This window comes from Erpetoichthys calabaricus, chromosome 9 (assembly GCF_900747795.2).
Source record: "Erpetoichthys calabaricus chromosome 9, fErpCal1.3, whole genome shotgun sequence".
NCBI classification, from domain to species: Eukaryota; Metazoa; Chordata; class Cladistia; order Polypteriformes; family Polypteridae; genus Erpetoichthys; species Erpetoichthys calabaricus.
The window spans coordinates 73,051,759-73,074,292 of record NC_041402.2 but is presented as its reverse complement, the minus strand read 5'-3'; the positions used below and the strand labels follow the sequence as shown (position 1 = coordinate 73,074,292).

Here is a 22,534-nt window from a genome sequence, read left to right as displayed (position 1 = left end):
TAGAAGTTATACAAAAATGTTATGTTTTGTTAGGTTTTCCTGTATTGTATATTTGATAAAACAGGCAAGAGCAGAAAAAAGAAGAGATCAAAGCAACAGAGATATTCATTCATGTAGGTAAATATTTGTTTATTCTCTCCAGGTTTGTTTTTCAAAATAGGGACTATTTATTATCCAGCTATGAAAGTAACCTGATATTGCTCAATATGGACACCAGAAACAAGGGAGAAAGTCAAAATCAGGGAATATGTAACAAGAAATAGGTGTGACTTGATGACACTTCCACATTTTTCTAAAAAAGTACTTTGAAGAGTCAACAAGGAAGGCAATAATTAAGATTGGTTATCCATTGTATTCATCACTGTCATAAAAAGGTATTAACTGGAACCTCATACTAAAAAGTTGTCTGAATACTTTGACAACAATGTATTTTTCAGTTGAATTTGATGAGGACCAAGTTGTTAATATCTATCTTCTTCTTCTTTCGGCTGCCACAGCGGATCATCTTCTTCCATATCTTACTGTCCTCTGCATCTTGCTCTGTTACACCCATCACCTGCATGTCCTCTCTCACCACATCCATTAACCTTCTCTTAGGCCTTCCTCTTTTCCTCTTCCCTGGCAGCTCTGTCCTTAGCATCCTTCTCCCAATATACCCAGCATCTCTCCTCTACACATGTCCAAACCAACGCAATCTCGCCTCTCTGACTCTGACCAAGTTGTTAATATGTATGTGGCTTGTAAATCACCTCCAGAGGCCAATAGAACTGTGGAACACTCCATCACAGTAACTTTGGTAGTTCTTGCAACCATCTACAGAGATTTAGAACCTCCCAGGAATACCAGTGCATATAATGGACCATGGGAATTTGCCCGGAAAAGTTCAAACTCCATTCACTGTGTCCATTATGACATCTGCCTTAGACAAAGATTGTACCAGTGTTAGGTCATCTTCAGAATCAAGCTACATTTCTCTTGTCATTTACAGTATATTGATACACTCAGCTTCTCAACCTGCCTTTGTTTGGAAGAAAGACAAAGTGTAGCTTAGTATTATTGAGAATCTGGCAGTGCTACTAATCTTATTAGGCCTTTACGAAATGTTACTATAAAATTAAGAGTAAGATTTAGAGAAACAGAATTAATTTTGCAGCTAAAACAATTTGTACAACAGTAATAATTATTCTCAATTGTTCAGTAATAATAATGAAATATAAAAAGGCATGTAGAATGCATCACAGCTGTAAAATGCATCTTGTTCACCAAGAAACAAATGAGAGTGAAGGAACACACACACCCTCTCTCACTCCCGCCATATCATATGACTTTTGTTACTCCAGTTCAAACACAGATCTCCATGCCAAGTGAAAATGGCAACTTTTTATGATGTTGTCTCACTTTTATTTTTCTAGATATTTATTCATTAAAAATGTAAAATTATTACCCTCTATTCTAACGTAGACTAGACTGGAAATATCTACAAAGTTTAGTAGAAATAGATACAGTGGTTTTAAGGTCCCTATCTAGAAAGGGAAGGGTGATCACCTGGATTGTGACACCTACAGGGGGATAACACTGCTCTCAGTGCTGGGTAAGGTCCTTGCTAGGGTCATCCTCAATAGGATCTGTGATCACTTGCCACCTACCAGCATCCGGACCAGTCTGGTTTTACACTTAAGAAGTCTACCATCGACCACATCCGGGCACTGGGGGTGTTCTTCTGGAGAGCAAACACAAATATCAGCAGTTTCTTTGCAGCCTTTGTTGTCTTTCATAAAGTGTTCAATTCTGTTGATCGAGCCGCCTTGTAGTACATGCCAAGACTTTGTCGGATCCCCTCCAAGGTTGCTGGATATCATGGGCAGCCTGTACACGGGTACTGTGAGTGCTTTGCAGAGTGGAGGCAAAACCTCTGGGTTTTCCCATTTGATTCTGGGGTTCATCAGGGGTATGTTCTTGCTTGCTTGGATGGACTGGGAGCTGGGCAGGGTCGTTGGGTCTAGTGGCTGTGGGGCATTTGTTGATGAAGAAAGATTCAGAGTCAATAGAGACTCTGATTGGGGCTCTCAGGAGACTGAGTGAGAAGTCCGACTGTCTGGGCTTGCAAGATCCAGGCCTTTAAAGAGGTCTTTATTCTGTGGAGGGAATATTGACCTCATCAAGAGGTTTACTTACCTTGGCAGCGACATTCACGTCTCTGGTGACTTTTCTCATGAAGTCAGTAGACTGATTGGGAGAGCATTGGGTCACGAGGTCGCTGGGACATGTGGCACTTACGCGATCTTTGCAAAAGGATGAAGGTCCAGGTTCTTTGGTACTGCATCTCTTTGGGGAATCCTTGGGTACCACTGGTTTGACTTTGTGTCAAATGAGCGGTTGCTTACAGAGTCCCAACAGCACTAAATAGATACTTTATTAATCCCCAAGGGGAAAGTCATGGGGAAATGCCCATGTGGCACGATTCCCTGAGGGTGATCCAGCTCACAGGATCCTCATTGTTGAAGACCAGAGCAGCTCGACCAGGCCAAGGGGACACCCACTTAACACCTAGCTGACGCAGATAGATGCTCATTTCTGGGGTGGGTGTGGGGAAAGTGGAGCGTGCATCTGCCTGGGGGTTTGCCAACCAGGGTCCCGAGCTGTTTTGTTGTGAAGTGGGTGTGACAACACACTTTACCAGTGCATGCACCCCAACCTGATCTGACCTGTTTAAACGTGAAGTTTGAACAGTCATTCTATTTTATATACTGTATATAAAATATCTGGTTCCATTTCAATTTTTTTTTTTTTTAATTTACTACATCTGTCTCCCACCGTATTGAATGTTGAACAACACACTCGGAAGATCTTCAAGTAGCTATTCTGTTCCAGTTTTATTGATCAGAGGCATAATCACCAATGTAGGTCACATTTGTAAAAGTAACAAATTTAATCTCAGAGTATGTGTAATTTCAGCACCACAAGAAATTTTATTTAAACTACCGATTAATGCAAGTTTTGTTAGCATTGAGCCATCCTAGGCCAAATTCTTAAGCACCATTTAACTAAGGGTGTCCAGATTTGTAATTTTGACACACATTTCAGTTCTTATTTTCTGACCATCTGTTGAACATGTTTCTTACTGTAATTTAAGAAAAAAAATTCAAGACTGAGGGTTGGGCAGCAGGCAAGAGTAAGATTTAAAATGTATAAAGACAAAACAAATTGACTTTACAAATAAACATACAGTAGCTATTTAATAGGAAAGTGCATAGCTACAATAGTGTTTTTTTTTTATTTTTTATGATCAGGTAAATGTTGAAAGGCTTGCCTGACCTCTAGTGTCAAAAAAGGGAATATCACACTTTCATTTATATACAGTATTTCAATTTCGATTTTGTTTGAAGAGAAAAGCCAAGCAAAATGACACCTTTTATTGGCTAACTAGAAAGATTACAATATGCAAGCTTTCGAGGCAACTCAGGCCCCTTCTTCAGGCAAGATAAAAGGTGTCATTTTGCTTGGCTTTTCTCTACATTCATAATGGCTAACACGGTACAACACCCTAGTACTACAGATTTTGTTTGAGAAACTGGGGGGGGTGGATTTTTCAAACTGGTAAAAGATTTATGTAGTTGTGGAGAAACCAGGATAACAAAAACAAAAAAATCATAAAGGTCTCCATAGACTGCCCTACCCAATGCTGTGGCCCATGTGTTCCAAAACTAGATTAAATAAATGCAGGATTAACATAAATGAGGAATGAAAACAGAGGGACTATGATTAACGATCGATGCTCCTGGTCAGGACTTGTCCCCCACTACTGCCAGCACCAAACTCACCTCTGAGATTTTGTAAAGGGAAACAGAGAAACCTGAATAGATTTGTAGAGCCTAAATTCTTCAGAAATACAGATTCCAAGAATAAATTGCATCCTCCTTAGACCATCTTTGATTACTGCTTGTGCTACCCTTGACAGGTACATTAGGAATAGTAAAAACACTCCAGTCCAGGCCTGAGACACACACAAGCTGCAGAACTTCACTGTTCCCTGTTAAAGTCAGTGCAGCAGATGTTTGAAATTTCCTATTACCAAGGAGCCAATTAAAGACTAATTTAAAAGGTTATTCTAGAACTTTAAATCATATCATGCTAAGATCTTAAATGTTTTAAATTATCTTGGTGAAAACATTTGTTTCAGCTTTATTTTCTTCACTGACTCTAGGTCAGTTTATAGTGTTTTTAAAATTTTTTTTTTTTTTGATAGATAGATACTTTATTAATCCCAATGTGAAATTGTGTTGAATCTTCCTTTCAACAGCACAGTGTTTGCCATGCCAGTGGCACAACTATGTAGTACCCAGTGTTTAAAGTTCTTTTCTTCAAAATACTGTAGCTGTTTTCGACCAGATGCATCTTCTGTGGATGTGGCCAGTTTTTCTAGATTTCTCCTAAAAACTGCTTCACAGACATTATACAATCTCAAAATTAAGTCAAAGTTTCTTTGATAAGCTATAAAACAAGATATCCGCTGTGGCAAACCCTAATGGGAGCATTATAAAGTTTGATACTTTTGCCATAAAATGAACTTGTCTAAATAACTTTGTACTACAGCTCTCTAATCAGAGGTCAGCTAAACCTTCCCAATGGATTCTGTTTGGCATATCTGACAGTGTCACATTTTCTGCATCTTTCTGGAATCGTGACTTAATTTTTATTAGATGTTGGTCAGAGTGTAAATGTCCAATTTTACTTTTGATACCCTCACTCAGTTGTTTTAAGGTCATATAACGAAGGGCATGTTACATCTTTAACCGGAGAATGTAGCATATTTAAGAACTAAAAAGCTGTTTTAAGGCTAGAAAAAAAAAATCCCTCAAACAAAAACACTCAGTTTTGTAAAGAAAATTCAGGAGAGGCCATTCAACTAACCCAATTCTTACCAAGGTGATAAGGGAGATCCACATCCAAGAAGTACACTACCTACTGCATTGATTACATAAGCTATGAACGCATGAAATAAGTACTTCAAAATTTGTGCAAGACATTTCACCAATTTTGATTTATGCCACCATGTTTTTGTTTAAAGTCCCCTCATAATTTTAAACACCTCTCATGTGTCTTCACCGCCATTTGCTTAAATCTGAAAAGGTTTGAGTCCCTCAGTCTCTCCTGGTTGTAACTTGCAGTCATGAAACCATTGTTATTCCTTCCTTGAATTCCTATTCCTTTTCTTATATAAATATGACAAAATTAGCATACACTCTTCCTTAATTCTAACCCAACATTAACGGTATTTGACACACCATTTTGTGAAACACAATACCCATAATTAGCGTACAATTAACACATCCATATCTAAAACACATCCTAGTGTTTGCATGCGACATTCTACATGTGATTTAAAATCCCTTTCCACAAGTTGGCACACCTCACATACATGAACATAAATGAATAAAAACCCCACATGAATTTATATAAAACAGCCCCCTTTCAAGAGAAGTCAAGGTGCATCCTTCCTATTTAAAATTAGAATAAATGTGTTGAATATAATGCCCATAAATAATACAACTACCCCAGTTTTAGCAGAGCACATCATCAGGTCACTTATGGATGATATCCCAAGTCAACTCACACCCAGACTCCATGTTAGCAAACTGAGCCTGTAATGGTATTTCAGGTTTTGCGGTCAACATGGTTTCCAAAAAAATTGATTAGTGTAAGAATATAGAATTGCAACATATTGTCAGCCGCCATGATATTTCTTTTCATTTTGGTGTGCAATATTGCCTATAAGTTTTGCACATAATTTATGTTCATGTGATTTTAACCAGGTTAGAAAATAAAAACAAAAACACATAAACCCAGCAAGCCCAGAACTGCATTAAACATTCTGGACTGCAGAACTTTTATTAAAGATTACAGTGAAAAGTGCTTTTTGGGCAACCTAAGGTGAGGCTGGTATGTGCAGGCAGGAAACTTAGCGTACAACGGGCAGAGAGGTACCAATAGACAAGGTCCCAATTTTTCTGTCCACTATGTTCAATGTAGCTAGGTATGATTGTTTTGTTACAAACTAGTTACAGTAGCGGCTCATGCATATCTTGTGGTACAGCGGACTAAATAAAAAAAAAAAAAAGGTGAGTCTTGGTATTGATTGCTAAGCTAGCCATGTAATATGTCAATAGTGAAATGTACCATAACCAACTATTTAATAAGGTAGACAAGTTTGAAAGCATGCACTGCATTTTTCTTATCAAGGATACTAAGCACCAAAGTCTGAAAAATAGGCCTAAGCTTGAACATCTAAAGATCTAACCCACAACTCAAAACCCAATCTCTCACACAGAAATCTTACTTCTATGAAAAAAAGGACACCAAACAAACATCTCATGCCCTTCTATGAATCCAGGGAAACTATTTTACATCATAAAACAAATTTGCACAGAAATCATTTTCTAATTCCATCAGTAAGAGTTTTGAAATATGGAAGTATTCAAACTTAAAGCACTCGACATACTGGTGGCAGCCAAAAAATATGTACAAAGCAGTCAGTTTTTTTTCCTGCTCAAAAGCATTAAGAATTAAAAGTACGCTCTAAACTATTTGAATGCATGTTAGAATCCTATTAAAAGAATCACAATGTTAACGTGGCAAAACTATTAATGGATGATGCAATACTGCGACATATAGCAAGAGTGCAGATAAAACAAACATGGGAGTTCTTTTAAAAATACAGAAGAATTAAGTTTATTTAAATACAAATATTTACATGTCACCTCGTATAATGGTGAATTATTGAATATGGAACATATTTACAGTCACCTCTAACCAAAAATATTCACCCTTAAGTTTGCATAATGGGGGGGGGGGGGGAACTGACATTCTATTGGAGTAACACTAAATAAAAGAAACACGTGTTTAAAATTATCTGGCAATTGCTGTTTTTTCCCCTCATTTCCACAGTCCTCCATTTACTAATGTTTATTGCATATTAAAGAGAGCACCATTCAACAGAGCATGGCTCTGGCACTGCTGCTTCACTGCAAGTTTCTTAATCTTCATTCCCTTAATTCTCGTCTCTCCCATCTGCATCCCCAACAATTCTAAGGAAGCGTATGCACAAGGACTCTAGCACAGCCTGGACAGCTTGTGCAAATGGCTCCTATATAGCCCGTGCCTGTCAGTTAATAAACTTATGTCCAAAAAAAAAAAAAAAAAATTAAAATTACAGATTAGATATTGAAATGTGAACAACAACCTGAACCTTCCCAGTATGGTGGCCCTAAACCAGTGAGTGGGAGAAAGATTCATAGAAGACTTAACACATTCAAAGTCAAAAATATCAAAATGAAAATTTACTATGACATGCACTTCAATTTGTAGATAAACAAGTAAATGGTGAGTTTTTTTTTTTCATAAAATGTGCTGCCAAATTGTTGTTTGTTTAAATTCTAGGTCTAATTAAAACAATCATAGCTTTATTAAGAATTAAGCCACCATAATTTGAGGATAAAAACAGGAATCTGTTTCATGAATCATTCATAAACATTTTTCAGTTATTTTCCTAGTAAAGCTCACGAATTTTGCTTTTACTGTTAAAAATACAATGCTACAAAAAGGAATAAAAATGGTCCTTTTAGATTACAATACAAAAAGTAACAAAAAAATTAAAAGTTGTAAATATAATGCAGAAAAATAAAGACCACCTTAATGTGTGCTTATAAAGTTGTTTAAAAAACAAACAAAAAAACAAAAAACAACCACACCTTGCTAATATTTGGCCACTTTACAAAAGACACAATATAAACCAAACAGAAAAACTCGACTGTGCAGCTAAAAACATGCACTGAAATTTACCCACGTTTTGGATTTTTAAAAATTGCAGTTTAGTAATATTATTGGAAGTCCTGCATGGCAACAAAATAACCCACCAAAAGCCACATGTAACTGGAGGACATGCTTTCAATCATCTTCACCTCCATACATATCAGCAAGTTTTTTGAAGCGGGGTCCCCATTGATTTAAACAGTCGTAGTCCTGATCACCTCCTGAGCTGTCAGAATGTAGTGAGCTTAAAGAACCAGCCTCTGAACCAGCACCTTCATAATCAAATACTAGTAGTGAATCGTATGGAGGAGCAGTTGGATCATTATCTGCCGTCTTCAAGTTCTAAAATTGGAAAACGTTGAAATAATAAGTTACTTTAAAAGAAATGTATTCTGGTGTAGTAGGTTCAGAACCCACACACGTATGCCAAGACTAAAATTACATTTCTACAAAATTTGTATTGAGCAAAATTAACTTGAGTTTTATTTACATCTTCAATGAAGTTGCCAATATCTTCTGGATTAGCTGGACGGGGCCGGTACTTTGGGGCAGGCATCATTGATGGTTCTACGTCATCTCTGTAGACCCCTGGACGTGCATCTAGGCCTCTATGCAGCTGGCTTAAATCATACTCCTATAAAGAAAAAACAGGCCAGAATTAAAGAACTCCAATCACAAATCAAACTACAGTAAATTCAGAAAATATTCAGAGCCCTTTGCTTTCTGCACACTGTTGTAGATTTTAAAATGTATACATCTTTTCCATTTTTAAACAATGGAAAAGTAAACATGTTTGCAGAAAGGTTTGTTATTTAAAAAAAAAAAAAAAAAAAAAAAAAAGAAATCTCATTCATCTAAATATTCAGACCATTAATTCAGTACTTTGCAGAAGCCCCTTGGCTGCAATAATAGCTTCAAGTTTTCTTGGATTATTCTATAAAGCTTTGCACATCTGGATTTGGGCAGCTTATCCCACTGTTCCTGGCAGATCCTCTCAAGCTCCTTTAGAATATATGAGAGGTGTCTGTAAACTGCCACCTTCAGGTCTCTCCACACATTATCTATAGGGTTTAAGTTTAGGCTTTAGCCTGGCCACTCAGAGACATGTCCTGAAGCCACTCCAACATTGCCTTGGCTGCATGCTTTCATGCTGAAAGGTGAATCCCAGTTCAAGTCTGTGGATCTCTATTTAGCTGAATTCATCTTTCCCTCTATTCTGACCGATCACCCTGTCCCGGCTGCTGCTAAGCACTCTCATAGTAGGATGCTGCCACCACTATACTAGGGACAGCATTAGGCCGGTGATAAGCAGATTCTTGACATCAGGCAGAACTCCAAGCACCGAATTTAATTGTAGTCTCATCAGACCAGATTTTTCTTAATGATCAGAGTCCTTTAAAATGTCATCTGACAAACTCCAAGCAGGATGTCATATGCACCTGATTGATGGAGTGCTGCCAAGATGGTTGTCCTTCCAGCAGGTTCTCCCATTTCACCAGATGACTTGTGTAGATCTGTTAGTGATCACTAGGTTGCCTGACCAAGGTCGTTCTTGCCAGGTTACTCAGTTTAGCCAGAAGGCCAACTTCTAGCAACAGTCCTGGGGCCTCATGTATAAACTCTGCATATGCACAAAAATGTTGCATACTCCGATTTCCACGCTCAAATCATGATGTATATAACCTAAACTTGCTGTAAAGCCACGCACATTTTCACGGTAGCTCAAACCCTGGGGTACGCAAGTTCTTCACTCGGTTTTGCAAACTGGCGGTACCCAGTGTCAAAGCAGTGCATTTGTTCCAGTGTAGTTTCCCTTTTTTTTTAGATCCACATCCCTGACGTGGCTTTATCATATACACTGAATTTAACTGCATATTGTTTATTAGTTTAAGGCATCCGATTGTAATTAACCTGTAACAATATAACGGTCCACAGAATAGCCAAACTATTTCAAATACCATAGCTGCTTTAGCGTTGCTCTTCTCACTGCATCTTTTTCTTTCAGCTACTCCCGTTAGGGGTTGCCACAGTGGATCATCTTTTTCCACATTATTCTCACTGTACTACTCAGTATTTACATCACTGTATCTGAGTGTAGAATCACAGCTCTACAGCAGCTGACCGGAAAGAGAATTATCGGGATACAGCATCTAGCACATGCTGCCTGCCTCAGCCATGCTGCCTATTTGAACTGCTCTCATGCGACAAACGCTTCAGAGCCTTTCCTGTACTGACGTTGCAGTTCAGAAAGTTTCATCCCAAGAACTATAAATGCAATCAGTCCATCAAGTGTTCCTTGTACAACTGGTTGTACTTATAGGTACAATTACCTCACTGTAAACTTGCGATAGTTATATTGCACAACCTGAGCCACTTTATAAAGCACGTATTTACATATGATGACAATGTCATTTTTAAGATGAAATGCAGCAAAATGTTTTATATTATACAGATAAAACTAACTTCATTTAAATAATCTATATTGTTAATTAAACATGTGAGGACACGGTGTCGCAGCGCTGGCAAGAAGCTGGCGCCTCGTTCAGTGATTGTTCCTGCCTCACGCTGTATTCTTGCTGGGACTGGTGCGACACAAGAAGGATAGATGGACAGAATAATTACACATGTACTACGAAGATATTTCAATGTTCCTTAAAAGTTTTGAAGAATCTGCATTCTTGGCTTACAGATGGCTTAACGTCTATTACAGTGCCGATTGTGTGGCGATTGGGTATTAGGAGAAAGAAAAGGAAGGACAGGGATTAGGAGTCAGTATGTTTGAATGAGACAGTACTGCTGCAATAAATTATTTCATCGAAGGTCGTGCACGGCGCAGCAAGCATCTTGCATGAGGCATGAAAATCACTGCACCACCGTGTTCCCATGTTTAATACCTATCATCACGAAAATGATATCAAGTATACATCTCAGTACTTAGACTATTCAGAGAGCTGCAATATCATAAACGTAATGGCTTCTGTGTTCTGTCGGAGGAAGAGAGTCAGTTTAAGAAGTACGTAGTGATTCACACACAGAGCACATAGAAGAACACATACAAAAAAGCATTTAACGTGCTACTTTAGTTACAATGGGATTTGAGAAACTAGTAAACAATTTTAAGATGAAGTTTATGATGTTCTACTTTAAATGACAAATTATGTGATTAAAGTGGAAATTGAGAGATTAAATTTGACATGGAGTAATTTTTTCTAGACTGTGTCCCTATTTTTTTTCCCTCTTCTCTGTACCCTAAGCAGCTTTCATATGACACTCAGACGGTGGGCTACGACTCGCCTTTTCACGGCAACTTTGATATGACAACTTTATATTTCAGGCACTATGTGACTTTGTGAACTTGAGCTTTCGAGTTTCTCCGGCACTCTGTCACTCGATCAACTTCCTTTTGTTGTTTATACCACTGTTTAAACTAACAAGTTTTTCCTTGCCTCCACTTGGTATTCACTGAAATTCTTCTATTTCTTCCCCCGTGCTTTTGCCATTGCCTTTTCACAGAATGCCGAGCTTAAGGGCTATTTATATGGATTTGCATATTCAAAGAGGCACAATTCTGGGAGGATTTGGGGAGTGGCAGCAGGCGTGTGCACATGTGTTACTTTTCACGCTGACCAGGATTTATGGATTTACGTGGAAGTTGGGGAACGCACAGATTTATGTATCTGGATTTTGTGTGTCTGAACATTTCCACTTTAGTCCGTACACCATGTTTTAGTGTGAATTCTACACACGCCGTTATGCATGAGGCCCCAGAGATTTCCAGATTTTTTCCATTCCACAATTGTAACTATTTAAAATTTTTCCTTCAACACAAAGTTTACAGAAATTTAAGGTGTCTGAATACATTTTTCTAGAATCGGTTTAGTTTTACACCTATTTCTTTAGAGAGAAAAATATTGTATAGCTAACCTGATCTTCCTCACCACCACCCTCTTCATCATAATAGAATACATTGTCACGAATATCATCCTCTGGAAGTAATGGATCCTTTTTCACCTTTCTCTTTCTTCTAAGCAACATGAGCAACAGAAGTAAAAGAACTACAAAAGGAAAACAAAAACAAAACAACCACCACATTGTCAAATGTTAACATGCTCCTTTACAACACTATGGAACACAAAATTACAACTATTTAAAACATACCCTTGAAAAAGGAGTTATTCATAATGACCCATCAAATGGGGATACACAGCCAAAGTTTATTGCAGAAATTTTTTTTTTTTGGGTTCGATGTTAACCAGCATGGAGAATTCCAACCGACAAATATGCATGAAGCCGGAAAGGCAAAATGTATCAAATTGTTTTCTCTGACAGAGTTAAATATGCCAGGTTCATAACCAGAATATGATGACTACACTTGTTTAGAAAACTTCCACTTCTAAAATATATATCTGAAGTAAACTCCAGAGAATGCCTCCAAAGAGATGAAAAATGGACACCCTTTATCCACCCTCACTCTGCTGTTTGGAAAAACTGTTCATAACTTTTTAAATATATATCTTTATAGTATCCAAAATCTCTGTAATGCATATTCACATTGTTCAAAGAGTAGTACAACTTTCAATGATAGCTAAAGTGCATTAGCTACAGCCTTTGTATCATAATCTTTGATCAGTGTAAATGCTGTTTAGTCTCTAAGGAACACAGATTTAAAAAGATAGTACCATATTAGCTTTTTCCAGAAAGAAAATCAGTAAATTCTCACAATTAAGACTAGTAAGAATTGCCCCCATGAAGAATCAAATTATTTCTTCGAACAATTTAAAAAGAGACTACACTGGACACACTGTTAGTGTGGGTCCAATCACGATTCTTGTGTACCACCACCATTTGGAAAACAACCCATTTTCCTTATGTATGTATATAAACATAATTCTACAAAAAAGAATCAAATGTGGGGGGTGTAGGCAGAGGGACAGGTAATATCGCTTTACCTCTTGCATCATGTGTTTTCATAAAGCTGAAACTTAAATTCACACACTATGTAGCAGTTTAGGAAAAAATTAATAGATCACAATGGCTTGCACAACAAAATTGCAACTTTTAGGCATGAAATTGACAGTTTACAGAAATTAAACGTGAAAGGACAGAATGAATATTACAAGGTAATATTTTGGTAACATGCATCTGCCGATTATGCCAGTTTTCATTCTCCTATCGTCAACAAGATGAACATGTTAATATTTGTATAGGCAGAACATCTACAACTAGGAAATGTGGAAGTAGGTTGTTTGACTGCAGACCTACCAGAATTCTAAGTGGTCAAAACACACTACTTGTAGTCAATGGCCCAATTATAGCAAATTTTGTAAAATAGCCATTTTAATTATTAAAAAACACTGAGAAATGTATCATCTTGCAAAATAACTGTATAAATAGAAGTCACTGATTAAGAAGCATTTAAGTTTTCCTGCAGTGGAAAAAAAAAGTGTCAATTTAAAGCTACATGTCACAAAATCCTATTTTTTCAACATTGTATTAATTTGTATGATTAATGCTGTATCAGTGCATGCTCCTAAACTATGAAAGAAAATTAGCCTTCAATATACTTACTCAATAGGGCAAGGATTGCACCCAAAATAGCCAAAACAGCTGGCAGTCCAATACCAGCTTCGTCTGGCCTGGGACAATGGAATTCAGCCCCTGTGCAGTCACACACAGTTACTTTCAAGGTAGTGTCCTGGTTTTTGTTTCCATTGTCATATGCTCGAATAACAACATCATATTCGCCAGGTGGTAGCTGGGTTGTCATAGAAAGAATGATTTTGTTTTCTGTAATAAACCAAGAATTAAAATAACTAAATGCATGTGCATTTATACATATTGAAATTTGCCAGTGCATGCTCTTGTTTCTGTAGAGTAAAATGGTATATTGCATTTCTGACACTTTTCTGTACTACTAAAGTTTTGTCAGATAATTTACATTGTACTCTACCATTTTCCTAAGCCACACACACAAACCCCAGAATTAAATATTTTAATTACCTGCATCATTCATGCTGACAGTCCAGTTCCTCCTGGCTTCACGCAACAGTTCAGCCCTGAAGGGTCCAGCATTTCCCACAGAATCCGGATCAACAACAGAAAATTCCTGAGGTGGAGGTTTCTGGTTACAAAAGCGCACGTCACCCACAACGTCCACCACTGGACCATTATCATTTACATCTTCCAATACGAGTACAAGAGTTCCTGTACCTGTTGCTGGAGGATTAGCTGTAAAACATAAAATAGGAACATTTATCAATTAAACTTAATTTCCTCTTCAGTTAAAGAAAGCAATGTGTGTGGCAACATATCTTTGTAGAATTCTGGGCCACTTAGCTTATTTTTAAATACAGAAATGGTTCTAAATTGGCAAGCTATGCCCCAAGCCAATAAGCACTTATAACTAACCACTCCTTTTTGGATAGTAAAAGTTGTATTGTTTTTTTTATAACCTGGTTGCAAGAAATCTGGTAAATAAGGTATCACTGACAAGTGCCTGAACATTGACAGGATACCAACCAATTATTATAATGATTATTCTGCCAGTAGGAATATTACCATTGTCATAAGCATATATGAGTGCTGTATATTTATCATTTTTCACAAAGGAAGACTCTCTATCCATTTCTTGCTTGACAGTAATCATTCCAGAGTCTTTGTCCACATTCAACCATCCTGCAGGATCATTACCAATACGGTATCTGATTAAAAAAAAAAAAAAAGTAGGGAGAAATAAAAAAAAAAAAAAAAAAATAGCAACATACTCTTCTGTTCTTTTCATATCAAGGATAAGAAATACATACCCTACACCTTAAACTAGATAAAGTAGGAAAACATCTATGGGCTTACACACACTGTTAACATGCATCATGTACAAGTTTCTGCTTACAATCCACAAATTTCATTTGGGTAACATCTCAGCCCCAGTCTTTATCTGGGACCCATCCCAAGCAAAAGGCTTCAAGTTTGCAGGTGATGTTATCAAATTCAGTATTTGTTTTGACGTTACCAAACTGAGGTAAATAGCATGATTTTAAGTTTACTTGCTGTACAATCTTTTTTCAACTTCATAATGGGGGGGAGGGGAGGAGAAACCCCTACAATTGTTGTGTGACAAATAAACAGTTTGTTGGGGGTGGGCTTTGTACACTTATTTAGAGGGAATCAGAGAAAAAAAAAAAGGTATGGGGATTGGACTGCTGAGGACTGGGGCAAAGTCATTTTCTCTGATGGGGCATCCGGAGAAGAAAAGGTGAGCGCTGCCATCAGTCCTGTGTCATGCCAACAGTAAAGCATCCCAAGACCATTCATGTGTGGGGTTACTTCTCAGCCAAGGAAGTGGACTCACTCACAATTTTGCCTAAGAACACAGCCATGAATAAAGAATACCAGTATTCTCCAAGAACAACTTCTCCCAACCATCCAAGTACAGTTTGGTGACAAACTGCGCCTTTTCCAGCATGATGGACCACTGTGCCATAAAGGCAAAAGGGATAACTAAGTGGCTAGGGGAACAAAACATCGAAATTTAGGGTCCAAGGCCAGGAAACGCCCCAGACCTTAATCCTATTGAGAACTTGTGGTCAGTCCTCAAGAGGCGGGTGGACAAACAAAAACCCACAAACTGACAAACTCCAAGCATTGATTATACAAGAATGGGCTGCCATCAGTTACGATTTGGCCCAGAAGTTGATTGACAGCGTGCCAGGGCAAATTGCAGAGGTCTTGGAAAAGGGGCAACACTGCAAATATTGAGACTCTACATAAACTTAATGTAATTGTCAATAAAAGCCTTTGAAACTTCTGAAATGCTTGTAGTTATACTTCAGTATACCATAGAAAATCTAACGAAAAGATCTAAAAAAGCTGAAGCAGCAAACTGACACAAATATTGGTTTTCACATTCTCAAAACTTTGGACCACTTTATTAACCAAACCAGGTGTATTTTGCTGAATATTTACGGATATTTTGTATTGAGTAGCTGAAAATACACAGCTAAAATACATCCAAAAAATACAAATCTGCCATCTGAAAATCCTGTAAGCCCTTGCTCCATTTAATGTGCTTTTGCTATCGACTGCCTGTATAATAGAGTAGTTAAATGACTAATTCTGCTTTAACATTAAGTGCACAAATTCCTCCCAACTAGAGATGCATCCCATTCGCACCTTTTACTATTCAAACATGTTATATGTGCTTTCCACTGTTTACCAAATTAAAACATTACTTTGGCTTTATAAAAAGCACGCACACACACTGACATTTTTTGTATTTACAGATTTCAACAATGAAACAGTTTTAGAAGGCCTTCTAACTATAGGTTTCTGATATATTACAATTATGTTAACTCATAACATATCACTTCAATGCATTTTAATTTGTAATTAAATATGGAGGTGCTTGTTATTACAATTGTTCCTATATTAGTACATGTGGGTAGTCCACATGGTTTGAAATTTGCCTCCATTTTTGCCAGTGTAGAGTTTCCACTGGATCTTCAGGTTTCTTTCTAAATCCCAAAGAAATGCAGATTACAATACCGGATGTCTGCCTTAAATCGACAAACCAGTACATTTAAAAATATGATCTTTGCCTCAAAGCTTCCCAAACACACCAGAGTATTGTTTTTTTAAATTTGTTATCCACTCTGAAATTGTAAATACAGATTTCTCCTATTGTTCATGTAGTGTTTATGAGCCAAGGTCTCGGTCAGTGGAACAAGAAAACAAACTGACTTGTGGACAAAGTACAACCGTTTCAAGTGTTACAAGTGACTATAAAACCTCAGAAAATACAAAAAAGGGAGCCCTGCCAAAATGAAACAAAATATCCAAGTGTTTCAAATAAAACAGTACTAATCAGTTCATGCACTAATGTTGGAAAAGGATTCTCAAAAAAAAAAAACTAGTAACAGCAGGCAAAACTGAAGTCCATGTCTAAACGTGAAAATCACCCATCAGTGTTTGAAAACCTGTTTTCCCCCATATCCATATTGCATCACAAGACCAAATGTCTCAGATTTACACACACTGTACAGCATTTTCAAAATAATTCATTCTCTGTGGTCAAAAATACCACTTCAGTATGCAAGGAGAAAATGAATAAAAAACTGATGTGTTAAATGTGTTAGTAAAGTCACACCTGTTTGTATGTGGGAGTGTACTCTGTTCGAAGGTTGGTTCTGGTCCACTACATTCACCTTTTCCCCCCCTTATACATCTCAATTATTGTTAATTTGCACCTGTGTCTGTACTGCTTGTCACTAAATATCAATATTTGGATAAGATAAAGGAAGCAAACTCCACAGAAATGTGAATTACAAATACACTAAAGCTTTTAAAGCTATGACAAAAAAAAAACAAAACACACACAATTCCTGAACCTTTTATAGCTGAAACTGAATGGGTATGTTGCTGGTACTGCACTTGAAATGTACAGATAACAGTCTCCGGGGATTGTGATTGAACACCTGATGCACGATTTGTAAAAATGCACGCTGCAATGCTTCAAAGTTATACCAGTTGTATACTTACAAATCAAACATAGCATAGAGTACTTCAGCAAACACGTCATTCTCAACAGAATCAAAACTGATCAGAATCTGACTCCAGGTCTTAAGATTCTGTATCACTAGCATTCTGTGACTTTTCTAGGATAGCCTCAACTATATGCGTTTTTTTATTTAATTTATTTATTTTTTTAAACATTTCCCTTGTACAAACAAACAGTCTTATTGGGGGTTACCACAACACTTCCCATGCACTCTCCCAGAAGCTTGAGTAGCTGTGTATAAAGATGGGCCGATGAACATGCAATATATTTCCTGCCTTTTACACACAGATGTAACATGTCCATGATTGGTCATTCATATTATAACTATATATCATTGGAATGCTCTCATATGTGCCTCTACGTAGGTGGAATCATTGATAAAAGCTGGTTCACTCAGCTGTGAAGCACTGCTTGCCGTGGCAATGTGTGTATAAATCGCTTATTTTACTAATGAAACCAGACAACATGGACACACCCTTGGATATGTAAAATATTACTGCTTTTGACTGACTTGTTTGTGTAAGTGGCAGTAAACCAACTTTGAAATATGGCACGTAAGGGCTACTACTTAAGAAATTCCCCGTATACTCAAGTTATGCACTTGCAAGCCGACAACATTTTCTTAAACACAGATCTAGAAATAACCGTATAGCTGGTAGACACACGTAAACCACAGAGCAAATATTTAATAAACAAAATCCCAATGTAACAATCTCTTCAAGCCCTTTAAAGCTAATCTGAATTTCAAACTGCAAAAAAGTGCAAAATTTTAACTTTAGGTCAGATTAATCTCCTCAGTGGAGTTTTAACTTTATTCAATAAATGCCAAAAATAAAACTAGGATGCATTTTGCAAAAACATTTACAGTGAAACCCAGAAAAACTGATATTAGAAAGCCATTTTTCCAGTTTGACAATGCAATAGATAGCTTTATAGTTGATAACTAAAATGCCACTCTGAAATTCCCATCTTACTGCAAGAAAATAGTTTCAAGTAAAATGCTTTTAATTTAGGTGGTGTGCTTTACTATTAACCTTTTAGGCCTGATGGATTATCCCTTATTTTCTTGTTGACAAAATGTAATTGGATCTGATGTTAGTACGAGTGATATTTTGTGAAAACCAAAACAAACTAAAGTTGTAGTACGATTCTTAATATGCATTTTGTATAAAGTTATTGTGCTCAACAGCCCACAGCTTTGTTTCAAATTGTAAGAGGGATTAAAATCCTGCATTACCTAATACAAACAGGATCTCAAAAATCACCTTTATAAAAATGACTAGTTTGTAAAAAGCATTTTTGCATTACCCATTCCTCACTCACATCCAGTTCTGGGTAGATTAGAGATATTGCTTATCCCACCAGCATTGAGAACAAGTCGGGGATTATGATGCAGATGGTAACAATACCCTGTGACTTAATATCTAAATATTAGTTTTACTAAATCCGAGCACATCTTAGGCATTGTCTAGGACACCAGTACATTCTAAAATACAAAATTACCAAAAAAAAAAAAATCCATCTTAAATACTGGTAAATTAACAAGGTTTATACACACTAATAAACCGATACATTTCTTTCTAGTGGGATTGGCTACTGTAGTACATTATTTACTGCCTGCTCAAACCATTCCATAAGTAGCCTTCAGTTAATACAAATTGCTGCAGCAAGAATCATTACAAGATCTAGACAGCATGACCACATAATTCCTGTTCTTAAGTTGTTCCAAAGGCTTCAGGTTAACTTCAGGGTGGATTTCAAAATGCTATTTGAAATAAGTTTTAAAATGAATGTATTGCTTACACACAAGTACAAGGAAAGATGCCACTTGAGTTCCAGCTTTTATAACCAGGCTGAAGCCATCTTACTACTTTAGGTCCATAAAACTGCTAATGAACTGTGCATATTGCATCTCTGTTAACCATTTGTATAACATTACTACAATTATGTACCCTAGCTAATCCTCCTCTATTCTGTTTGCTATTGTAGCATATTGTGCCACTTCTTTACATCTACGCCATTTTCCTGCTCATGGGAAAGACATCTGGGATGCTGGGAGCCTTGGAATCAAAGGATGAAAATGTCATGGCATCAGATTAGCCAGCCCAGTATAGACTTATCCATGGTGACTCCTGGGCTTTGTAAAGTACATTAAATCTGTGCAGCACTCCAAACCCAATGTTTGAAACACAGTAAAACACTTACGATACCGTCTGCTTCATTTCTATGTCTGGGTCTTTTGCTTGGTAAGTTGTTATGAAAGTGTTCAAAGGCACATCTTCTTTAACAGGAACAGACAGCGTTGGTGGGCTGAAAATTGGAGCCTCGTTGACATCCTCTACTGTCACTGTAAGTGTAGCTGTGGAAGTTGGTGAAGGAGTGGAAAATGGAACCTCATTTTCAACTGTGATTAGTAGTATATATTGTCGCTTGGCTTCAAAATCAAGACCCTATTGAGGGATATAAATGAATTATTAAATGAATGAATTTTACATATTATATAAAAAAAAGTTGACAACATTGACAACTAGTAATGCTTACATGGTGCATAAACAAAGGGCTAAAATATAATTATTATATTTTGATTTATTCAGTACACCTCAGTCTGAACTTGAGGATTTTACTATGTGTTTTTCTATTTTTCCATTTCAATTATGCTCTGGCTATAGCACATCCCTGCAGTAGTAGTGTTAAGTATTTATGAAATCTGCCTGTACTCTTAATAGGTGTGCAGATAATACACAAAAAAACTTCTGAAGACAAATTGACTTGATGCTGTTAGAAATGGTTTAGCACAATCATCCCCATTATGAACTGATCTGAATTAATGCAGGACTTTGAGAGACATAAAGCTATCCCTGAAGAAAAAAAAAAAAGCCATTTTTCTGGATTTTATATTGTGGTTATGCAGTGGTTAACACTGATGCCTCAACTGGCAGCTTTTGTTCAAATCCAATCATGGCCTCCACACTCCAACTTCCTACTTATTCCAATAGAGAACTGGAAGAATCAGAAAAATTGTTGTCTATGATGCATCTTATTGTAAAACATGATACAGAAGTGAGGCTTTTTAAAAAGTATTTTCAGATGAACAGCTAATTTCAAGTGCATAGCAAAAATGACCCTTGATGGGAAAAACTATTGCAACACAGAGCATCTATAAATAACTATAGGATGATTAAACACAAGTACATTTATAAGTCTTCTTAATCCAATTTAAATCAAAACATATGAAATGGTTTTAAGATTACTGAAGCACTAGAGCAATGTTGTAAACCATCCAAAGCTGCAAGATGGCATTTTTCAGGTTTAAAAAACACCATGAAGTACAGTACAGATGCACGCGCATGCACTACACCAGACGACATGAAGGGGGGTTGGGGGTATGGGGTTGGGAAAAAAAACTGCCACAAATCACAGAATCTAGAGCAATTGGAAAGGTAGTGTGAATTCCTTGCTCTACTTACCTTAATAGTTTTAACAATTCCATCATTACTATCTGGATCTGTAGTAATGCCAAAGTTGCCTCCATCATTCCCTTTAACAATACGATATTTGGCATTCCAAGCTGGCGTGTGAGGCTCATCGTTATCTGTCACCATCAGCCTCACAACCTCAAAGTCCACAGCATTTTCTGGTACACTTCTATTATACTGCCAAAGCAAATAGAAGCATTACTAAAATTCCAACTCTAACATTTACCCCAATTATGAGAGTTGTATCAGTGTCACAAAATAATACCACACAAGGTTTATATTTATGTATTAAAAAAAGGTTGCTAAGAGCAACATATTTAAATAAAACAATTTGACAGTGATATGTATTCTAAGTGATTACATGTTCTAGATGTAATAGACCAAATGCACATAATTCAATACACATTAAGTTTCTAGACCGCTATTCTGCCAAGGTAAACACACTTACATTTGTTGGATTAAACTGTGGAGCATTATCATTTTGGTCTAGAACAGTGATGGAAGCAGTAGCAGTATTTGAGAGTCCAAATCCATTCATATCTGCAACTTGGAGAATTAGTGTATATTCACTCTCTTTCTGAAATTGGCAAGCAAACGAAAAACAATATTAAATGACTGCCTTAAAAAGAGGGTTAAAAAAATTTTTTTTTTTTTTTTTTACCACACACATACAACTCAGTCTACTATCACTTGGAACACCGCAGCATCCATTTCCATAAAAAGGAATTAAAGCATTTACAGAAAACAAGGAAAGGCGCTGTATTAATATATTAACTGACAGGTAAAATAAAAAGCGCAAAATACCATATTTTAAGTGATATAGAATCTAAATTAAACTATCATAAAAAACTGATATAAAAAAGTGGGGACTTCTTTATTAACATACATTTTTAAACACTTTTACATTTTTAGTTGGAATTATTTTCTTTGGTTTCACTAATTCTTTGGCTTAACCACTACCTATTCAATTGGGCGTGGAAAGATTAATGTGAAAACCAGCACTTTCAGTGCTTAACAAAGAGGATATTGCCAATTATTTGTGCTGCGCTGCAAAAAGTAGAGAGGACAACCAGATTCTTGACCAATGAGACACTGAAGCATGTATGGTGGACTGAATACTTGTAGAAGTGATTCCATTGTAATGTTATGACTTGAGAATGAACTATGCAATATAAGGGCATTTATCAAGGTAATTACCGGTATGATCAAGAAATCTGAAGAGCAAGCAAAGCAATCCATCATTAATAGTTCAACTTCAAGCAGGGAAATGATGAGCAAGTGTTAATTTTCATTCTTTCACAAATTACATCCTGGTCATTGTACAAAATACATATGCATGGGTTTCCTCCACACCTCTGTCTTTCCTTCTAAAGGCAAACAGGTTGGGTAAAAGGGCAATTCCAAACTCTTCTTGTGCAAGTGTAATGTGGGGACATGGGTGTAGGTGTAAGTGAGACTTGCACCTTGAACAAAGTGATTTCCTGCCATGCACACTGCTACCAGGATGGGCTCAAGCCCCTGTGGCATTGAATTAAATTGGCTTGAAAGTTGTGTTTAATTTTACCCAATACATTGCAGGAACTAATCTGTTTTATATAGAATTAAAACCATAATAATTTTATGGTTTGTTGTTTAATGAAAATGCATTTAACGAACAGATTTTTTTGGCACACTGGAGAACCAAGGTTACTATTCA

At 36.8% G+C, this 22,534-nt stretch overlaps 2 protein-coding genes and 1 long non-coding RNA gene across 31 annotated transcripts in view; 1 reads left to right on the top strand and 2 right to left on the bottom strand.

The window, feature by feature from the left end:
- The window catches only part of LOC127529178 (uncharacterized), a 412,696-nt gene that overhangs the window by 20,341 nt on the left and 369,821 nt on the right, over positions 1-22,534 (top strand). The window lies entirely within an intron of this gene.
- Positions 1-22,534, bottom strand: part of snai3 (snail family zinc finger 3) — a 178,552-nt gene that overhangs the window by 19,979 nt on the left and 136,039 nt on the right. The window lies entirely within an intron of this gene.
- cdh31 (cadherin 31) overlaps positions 6,702-22,534 on the bottom strand; it is a 438,121-nt gene continuing 422,288 nt past the window's right edge. For 14 of the 29 annotated variants that reach the window (XM_051932039.1, XM_051932040.1, XM_051932037.1 and 11 more), the window contains 9 exons: positions 21,287-21,415; positions 20,830-21,015; positions 19,568-19,812; positions 14,368-14,510; positions 13,810-14,037; positions 13,378-13,596; positions 11,734-11,864; positions 8,300-8,443; positions 6,702-8,151 (listed from right to left, as the gene is read on the bottom strand). In XM_051932039.1, the coding sequence (XP_051787999.1) occupies positions 7,945-8,151; positions 8,300-8,443; positions 11,734-11,864; positions 13,378-13,596; positions 13,810-14,037; positions 14,368-14,510; positions 19,568-19,812; positions 20,830-21,015; positions 21,287-21,415 (1,632 nt within the window). In that variant the 3' untranslated portion in view covers positions 6,702-7,944. The remainder of the gene's footprint in view (positions 8,152-8,299; positions 8,444-11,733; positions 11,865-13,377; positions 13,597-13,809; positions 14,038-14,367; positions 14,511-19,567; positions 19,813-20,829; positions 21,016-21,286; positions 21,416-22,534) is intronic. The other 15 variants (XM_051932045.1, XM_051932050.1, XM_051932046.1 and 12 more) reach the window with 8 other exon arrangements.